At 38.7% G+C, this 8,825-nt stretch overlaps 1 protein-coding gene across 1 annotated transcript; it reads left to right on the plus strand.

Moving 5' to 3' along the window:
• Positions 1 to 938: 938 nt before the first annotated feature.
• LOC6041739 (NADH dehydrogenase [ubiquinone] 1 beta subcomplex subunit 2, mitochondrial) lies at positions 939 to 1,600 on the plus strand. Its single transcript, XM_001850907.2, has 3 exons — positions 939 to 1,140; positions 1,226 to 1,349; positions 1,409 to 1,600. Exons 1-3 carry the CDS (start codon positions 1,031 to 1,033, stop codon positions 1,481 to 1,483), a joined length of 309 nt encoding a protein of 102 aa, XP_001850959.1. The 5' UTR covers positions 939 to 1,030; the 3' UTR covers positions 1,484 to 1,600.
• The last annotated feature ends 7,225 nt before the right edge of the window (positions 1,601 to 8,825 follow it).

Genomic DNA, 8,825 nt, shown 5'->3' on the forward strand with positions numbered 1-8,825 from the left:
CGATAGTTTTGCAGCCAGTTACACCCGCAGTAGTTGAATCTCAAGCCGCTGTGCCTCATACAGAGAACAATGGCAATGACGGATTCACTACTATTGGTAAAAAAGGCAAAGCAAAAAGGCAGTTATCTCAAGAAGAAGTATCCGCAGAAAAAAGAAGCTGCGTAGATGCGGAGAACAACACACCGATTTCTGGAAACGAACAATCAAACGACCACGGACAACGAGAGAGCCAACCGATAAACAAAATAACCACGCCGAAGAGAAGACCATGCCAGCAGTTTGACGTAGAACTACGTCACCAATTAATAAAATAATAATTATTATTATTTAGCTTGAATTGTAAAAGGTAAAAACTTGGCCAAATTATGCTTGCAAAGGCCAGTTAAATAAACAAAAAAAAAAAAAATAATTGGTATTTTGGAGACTTCAATAGTGGTTCAGTGGCGAAATGATGCTTTTTTAGAACTTAAGTGGCTAAATGAACTTTTCTGTATTTTTTGTGGCGGTTATAAGTAATCTATTTCGTCATTTTAGAATGCAAACAAATTTTGTTTGCTTATCGAAAAATGTTCAAATAAGGACTGAATATTGTTTCATTTCTTTGCTGATTTACTTAAATTTTGAAAATATCAAACCAAATTTAACCAACGATCTCATATTTTTAGGCTTTTAGCATTTTTTATAAAATTTGGCTAGTAAACTCAAGATATGAATTTGAATACTTTTGAAAATATTTTTTGCATTTATTCCTAAAACATGCGTCCCCATCAAAATGACAATCATCACGCGTCTCCATGAAATATTACACAGTTCTACTATTCGCCACTAGATGACCTGTCGTTCAACAACCCTCTCACCTCGCACGCAAGTCTGATTATCCTCCCTGCTTCTCTCACCATCCACCAGGCGTCGCCCGACCTGTCAATGTCATCTGTTTACTTCTGTCAAACATTTAAGAGAAAAATACCAAAAACACTCGCAATTTCACACCGGGAATCGAAGTTCTGTCCCGCGAACCAACCGATCCGAAATGCTGTCCTCGCGCGCTCTGCTGCTGGGTCGTATGCTGCAGCGGACGGCGGCGGCCCGCGTGGCCGTTCCGGCCATCCGCCAGCAGACCGTCCGTCACGGTGGCCACGAGTAAGTAGCGTCGCCGACGGGAAACCTCCGCGGATTATGTAAGAAATTTATTTCTGAAGATTTGTTTTGATTTGTCCGCTTGCAGTGTGTCCTACCGGATGAACGGACCGAAGGCGGACATGCTGGCCCGGGTTGGTGCGCAGGTGGCCGGTGGACTCATGTGGTGGTGGGTTCTGTGGCATCTGTTCCACGAGTACGAGCACATTACGGTAGGAAGCTAACAATTCTCTTGCTGTCTGGACGTTGATATTGATCATTTTATTTTTAGGGCGAGTTTGAATATCCAGATCCGTCGCAGTGGACCAACGCCGAGCTGGGCATTCCTGCGGATGATGTTGAATAAGTGGTCGGAACTGTGCGTGGGATGTTTTATTGAAAATCTGCTAAACTCTTTCGATTGGTAATTTTTGATGATGGTGTAAATAAACAGTGCCCATGAGTGTGTGGTAGAGAAGGTTGATTCCTTTTTGGTTTTGTCTCGAAAGAAAATCCCTGAACAAATTGTCTGAATAAAACAAAATAAGCTTGAGATCAAATTTTAACCTAATATAACAATATTCTTCATGTTTTAATTAAATTCTTATAATTTTATATATTGATATTTTCAAACTGAAAAATGGAGCAAGAAAACAAAGTTATCCAATTCGTAAAATTGTTCAATGAAAAATGGGTTGTTGTCTAAAACTATACAAAACGACACTAATTGAAATGTCTTTCAGTTTTAACACTGTTTACTCCAATTTGAAGATTTATTCTATTTTCTATTTGTTTTTTTTTAAATAAATAAGTACCTAAGCAAAAACTAATTGTCGTGACTTTTACCCGAACAACTTTTAAATGAGAAAGATTTTTTTGAAAAAAAAACCTTAAAAAAGCAGATTATCACTGCAAATATTTAAAAAATGTTTAAAAATGTCTCAAAATGAGTCAAAACATCAGGGAGCAAAAAAACAATTTCGTAAACTTTGAATTTCTAAGAAAAGCGAATAGAAAATGATTTTATGTATGTTTTTAACACTTTTTAAATTTTGTATGTATTTAAAATAATTTAAAAATATTTTTATTAAATGTTTGAATAAAGATTTACAACAACTTCAAAAGCGTTTTTTGTAAAGAATATTAGAATCCAAATTTTGTCTGAATACATTTTATCATGTTTCATTGATTTTTTTAAATTGCAGTTTTGAGGAAATTGGGTCCGTAAGTTAGTCAATTTTGGAAAAAGAAGACAACAACTTCCTTGGTTGCTGTGCACCCTTGAACTTAAAAAAATTGCAACGAATTGAATGCTTTTATACCTTCATCATCCCGGTACGAGAATCGAACTCACGACCTCTGGATTGGAAATCCAGCACGCCGTTACTCGAAACCCATCCCCTACCGGTCATAATTCCCAGTAAGCAGATTTACTCTTTGAAGGGATCTGACTTTGCCGAGCCAGACAGGAATCGAACCCATCACCTTCCGCTTACAAGGCGAAACCCTTAACCTCACGGCCACGGAAAAATATAAAAAATATATCAATGTATTTATTGCAATCGTAAAAAATAACTATACAATTATAAGCAATCAAAAATTAAATAAGTCAAATAATTACATTTTTGAAAGTTATTCTTATTATTCAATCTTAAAATCAAGATATATGAATCTTATTTGAAACACTAGTTCTTTTATTTATTAACTTTAAATGAACGCAATCATAAAAAAATGAAAAAAAATGTGTTTACATTTTCAACTTTTATCAAATATTAGTTCCGGCCCACCACTGCTTCAGAAAAATCTGATCTGGCCCGCAGGGCCAAAAGGTTAGGCACCCCTGGCTTATACGGACAAAGAATAGATAATTCTGGAGTTTTTTTTTTTTTTTCAAAGGCCCAATAAACCAAATTTCCAGTTTTTGCTTTTTGGGTGTTTTCTAATACCCCTGACTCAAGGCGGTTTCAAAAACACCCAAAAAGCAAAAACTGGAAATTTGGTTTACTGGACCTTTTGAGCATGAGCATGGTTGACTGCCAATGAGCTGCTACTCCGTTATTGACAGATCAGCTGAAGTTAAACAATGAATCAAAAATGATCAGTGGGAGCCAACCATCCGTTCACTGTTTAACCTCTGAAGATCTCTACTTTATTAGTCAATACCGGCGCCCTCCCAAGAAGCCTGCAGTTCAACGAAAGGGAGGAATGTTAGTCCGATAGTTGAAGTTGCAGACTCATCAAGCACATAGTTTTTCGCTATATACTTGTTGATACCGCTTGAGACCGTTGAATCCACAGCATCTCCTTCAAGCATCACGTGATTATTTTTTTTTGTTAGTAGGATAAGGTATTGGCTTTTCGATGCCTCCCGAGCTACGACGCTATGGGGAGGACTTTCATAACAGACCCGTCGGCGAGCCTACCGAGCAACGATGCTATGGGAAGGTCTTTCTGGTTAACACACAAACTCACTCACACACAGTTATTTTGCTCCACTATTAACTCAACAATCCAAATTGTCAGTGCGTCTTTCGTTCATTATATAGAAATGGCTTTTTCACCGCAAAAAAAATAAAACATTATTCGAAAAATTTAAACACAATCCACCCGACGCCGTGCCTTCCGATCAACGATGATATAGGAAGGGCTTTGAAAATCACAAAAGAAATCACTTTTCACTCCGAATATTTTTACGACCCTGCGCTCCCTTTGTCAATTATGCACTGATGACGCTGCATTTTCAGAAGGCAATCTACTCCTCGCAGCACACAATACACGACAAAAATGCGAAACAAAAGGCACACACACAAAAAAAATCACTTTTCACTCCGAATATTTTTTACGACCACGCGCTCCCTTTGTCAATTATGCACTCTTGGTTTACTGGACCTTTTCAAAAAAAACTCCAGAATTATTGATTCAATAAATCAGCAATGAATAAAAAATTGAAAATCGAATAATTTTTTCTAGAGATTTGTGCAAAGTTCTTTGTCATATTGGTCATGTGTAACATAACCACATGAAAACTTTTTAAACTCCGCCTTTTTCCTTGACATAAAGTTTAACTCCATGTTGTACATCTAACATAGCGGGTATGAATATCTGCATAAAATAATTCCTATTTCAAAAGGGCTAAACTGTTAACCTCTGCCAAACATTCGAGCTTCGACCCTAAACCTGACAAATTTGGTCGACTGCTGATGTGTGTCGCCCACAATGCTCTTCGCAGATTTTTAAAAATTTTCATTGGGCAACTAATCTACATGCGTGCAACTTGCACACAACCAAACTAGCAAGAAATTTTTTGGCCAGCAACGTTCCGCTATCAGCCACAAGGTGGCGCATTCGAAATTACCCGGGGTTAGAGATCCTTCAAAGAGAAATGTAGAGAACCGTGAAGGTTCTCTACTCGGGGTAGTTGATGGTTGCCGGCAGGGATGGTATTTTCTCGTTTCCTCGCCGATGGCGAGGGCTTTTGGATATCGTCCCTCGCTCAAATCATCAAATTTTTGGCGTTCTCCCAAAACTGCATCAAGAGAGCGAAGCGAAAACGACGCCGATGAAATAGCGAGCAACGAACAAACCGATGCGTAAGAAGGAAAAAAATCTCTCACACAGCCAGTCCCCTCGCTCAAAAAGCAAGAGAAAGAGCAATCGTGAAATTCTCTCGCCCGTAAGCCCTGTAGAAATGAGTTCATTTGTGTGCGTGAGCTCCAGTGTATGTATACAGCAATTTTGTGTGCGTGCCTCTCCGGTTGGGACGATAGTTCCATCGGAGCCAGCGATAGAGTATTTCTTGTCGATGTGATGGGCTTTCGATATTCGCGATAGCAAGCCGACCATCACTCGGCTGTGAAAGAGAAGAGAAATTTTAAGAGACGAGGAACGCACCGAAATATGCATCAATGATAGTGCGATGGTGATGGTTTACCTACCCTGGTTGCCGGAAGCAATTACTTTTATTACGTTACACAGTTGACGTTGCTACAGAACCGGTTGCTTGAAAAAGAATGAGCCCATCATCCATAGTTTTGGAAATATTCACCATCAAACTTGAAAAATCGATTTTCTCGAAAAGTACTAAATGGTCGTTGTCACAAGATTGTGTGCACACGACATGTCAGAAGAAGCAATTTAGAATCATTAGTTTTTCCCTGGGCTGATCATCTTAATGGGCCTGTAAAAATTTGAAAATCTGTATCTTGAGAAGTGATTTTCTGATCGATTAGGATTGATCAGAAAAAAAATCGGTGCACGGAAAAAATCTCGATTTTTCGAATAGATTTTTTGTATTTTTTTTTATTTTTTTAATGCAAACCAGCATAGTACTTTTCAAACATTTGTAATAAAAAGTTCAAAGAATCGTACATCAGCCTTATATTCAATATTACAATTCAAACTTATAGCTTCCGAGATATCCAGAGAAGAAAAACAATTGTTTTTCACAAAATTATGAAACAGATTTAGCAACTTCTCTGGCGAAAAAATGTTCTGAGCTTTTCAATCATACTTTAGAGTGTTTTGTATTTTGAAATTGTTTTAATAAAATTATAAAAAAAATGCCTTTGATATTTGATATTTTGAATACGGTCAATTTGATCAACAAAGAAGCAAATTGCGAAAAAACGCTCGGAAGGGCCCAAAAAATAATAAAATCTGTAATTTCGGGACCATTTTTTAAAAATAATTACAACCAGTATCAGATTTTGCATACACTTAAATACTTCGAGTGTAGTTGTTTAGTGATTTACGTCTGTGATCTTTCTTAAATGTCGTGCTTAGTTTATTTACAAATAAAACAGATAACGAAATTATCAGCTTTTAATTCAAATAAATTTAGTAGTGATGCTTAGACAACCTACCAGTTTGATTACACTTAAATAAAAAAATGAATTAAATTTATTGGTTCGTTCGAGTTTGAATAAACAAAATGTCATTTTAATTGTAATTTCTGGAACGAGTAGTTGCTTTCAAACCAAACATTTATTATTTATCATGTTTTGCGTGCTAATTTGAACTGAAAAATAATTTGCTCTAAACTATATTATTCATCTCGAATCCCAAAATAAATACCATCCACCAAATTCGGATAATCCACTGCTCGCTAGTAGGTATAACTTGTCAGCCTCGAGCTCCAAAAGCCATTCATTTCCAGTTTAAACACGACGTCGATTTGAATTTACGGAAAAGCCCGTCATTTGTAAGCTGCTAAATCGACTCTCACACACTTACACACGCACGAACCCTGAATAGTGTCGGTGAAATATAAATCGCAGACAAATGTCATAAATTTTGCAAAACCATCCCTTTATCACCCAATAAAACTAACAGTGAATCACTTCAGTGTCGGTTCCATTCCATGACGTTGGTGGTGCACTGAAAGAAATGTTCAAAAGTATTTCTTTCAAATTAAATTATAATTGTTGAAAATTCATCCTAATTCTTAAATCAGTGCATTGTTTTCACCAAAACTCGGAAAATTTTCGTTCAAAAACGCATCGACAGCACCTCTCTCTCCCGGCAGGGGGTGAAATTGTGGAGCAAAACAATAAAATGATGTTATGAATGCTCGTGTGTGTGAGTGTTTGTGATGGTTGAGAGTGAAAATCAACATGGAAATAAAAACAAAAACAGCACCAACCCGGGTTGAAAAGTGTGGATTTTGGGCTGGCGATGTTTGTCGGAAAAACGAGATCACAAGTCTTGTTTGTGTTCACCGGTCGTAAATAATGTAAAATTTAATAATCGTTTGTTTTTGTGTGAGTGTGCCTTAAATCGGCCCGAAACAGGTTGTAAAAGTTTAGTTAAATGTCGATGGCAAAAGGCGATGTTGTTATTTACACATGACTAGTTTATCCAACTATCAAAAAATGTTGCGGCGATTTTGAGTCAACAAACAAAGTGTCATTAAATTTTTTGAGAAATGCTTTGATTCAATTTGCATTTCATCATGTGTTTGGTTTTTGGTATTCAAACAAAATCAATATTCAACAAAAGTCAAATTTAAAGAAGCTTGTAGTTTGCAAACTGCAAACTGCAAACTGCAAACTGCAAACTGCAAACTGCAAACTGCAAACTGCAAACTGCAAACTGCAAACTGCAAACTGCAAACTGCAAACTGCAAACTGCAAACTGCAAACTGCAAACTGCAAACTGCCAACTGCAAACTGCCAACTGCAAACTGCCAACTGCAAACTGCCAACTGCAAACTGCCAACTGCAAACTGCCAACTGCAAACTGCCAACTGCAAACTGCCAACTGCAAACTGCCAACTGCAAACTGCCAACTGCAAACTGCCAACTGCAAACTGCCAACTGCAAACTGCCAACTGCAAACTGCCAACTGCAAACTGCCAACTGCAAACTGCCAACTGCAAACTGCCAACTGCAAACTGCCAACTGCAAACTGCCAACTGCAAACTGCCAACTGCAAACTGCCAACTGCAAACTGCCAACTGCAAACTGCCAACTGCAAACTGCCAACTGCAAACTGCCAACTGCAAACTGCCAACTGCAAACTGCCAACTGCAAACTGCCAACTGCAAACTGCCAACTGCAAACTGCCAACTGCAAACTGCCAACTGCAAACTGCCAACTGCAAACTGCCAACTGCAAACTGCAAACTGCAAACTGCCAACTGCAAACTGCCAACTGCAAACTGCCAACTGCAAACTGCCAACTGCAAACTGCCAACTGCAAACTGCCAACTGCAAACTGCCAACTGCAAACTGCCAACTGCCAACTGCAAACTGCCAACTGCAAACTGCCAACTGCAAACTGCAAATATAAAATTGGGCAGGTAAAATATTAATATGTTGCATTACGGGTAACGCCCGTACAATCTATTTTGATAAATATAATAATAGTTGTTCAAATTCGAAAAAAAGGTGTAATAATTTCTTCAAACAAATGTATAACAACAAGCCTGATGACAATTACTCTCCAGTTCAAATCCCTGAGAGAGACCACCTTCCACAAACACAGTCAATCCCAATTGCTGCTTTCATTCGCCCATAATTGGCAGATCCAATCAGCGTGCTGAAAGTGCACGTTATTTCCGCTGATGTAAATGTTCACAGTGCAATTAAACACCGTTTTCATCGCCAGCATCAGGACACTGCCAGCACCAGCAACAGCGGGGGTTATCTCACCGAGTGTTCAATTCTTCACCCGGACAGGACAGCGAAACAAGCAGTTCAAAGCTCTCTACGTGACGATGTAACTGAAACAGCAGGACCTCTATACATCTCTTCCTGGAACCCTACAAGACACGGTACGAAACACCAATTACGATAAATAAACGTTCGAAATAAGGTCGAACTCTCCAAGCACCTAATTAAAAGTAGACAGACCGTTTCATCCGACCGTTTTCAGCCAGATCCGGAGAGTGTGTCCCAAATGCAACCGAGCCAAAAGTACGACCGACCCACCCCTCCCACCCGAGTCACTTCCGGTGTCCATGGCAGGCTCCAATCGCGCCAAGAATAGAAAATAAATATAGCCTCAAGTGTCCTCCTCCTCTGCCAACAGATCCTGAAGATCCTGCTGCGCCACCCTAACGAGATAACACACCAGAAAGTGCAACTACTGCTACACAGTGGAACGAGGATGGGAAGCCGGCAGCGAAAATAAAATAATGGATTTTATAGCTGACCAGTTCCCAAAAGCAGTGTCAGTTTTTCAATTTCACGTTTCGATTTTCAATACCTA

Source organism: Culex quinquefasciatus, chromosome 3 (genome assembly GCF_015732765.1).
Source record: "Culex quinquefasciatus strain JHB chromosome 3, VPISU_Cqui_1.0_pri_paternal, whole genome shotgun sequence".
Lineage (NCBI taxonomy): Eukaryota > Metazoa > Arthropoda > Insecta > Diptera > Culicidae > Culex > Culex quinquefasciatus.

What these genes read in the sequence shown, in the direction of transcription:
- LOC6041739 (XM_001850907.2), top strand. Translation starts at nt 1,031, where the DNA reads ATGCTGTCCTCGCGCGCTCTGCTGCTGGGTCGTATGCTGCAGCGGACG. An exon ending in GTCCGTCACGGTGGCCACGA is followed by an intron (nt 1,141 to 1,225) that starts GTAAGTAGCGTC and finishes GTCCGCTTGCAG; the next exon opens with TGTGTCCTACCGGATGAACG. An exon ending in ACGAGTACGAGCACATTACG is followed by an intron (nt 1,350 to 1,408) that starts GTAGGAAGCTAA and finishes TTTTATTTTTAG; the next exon opens with GGCGAGTTTGAATATCCAGA.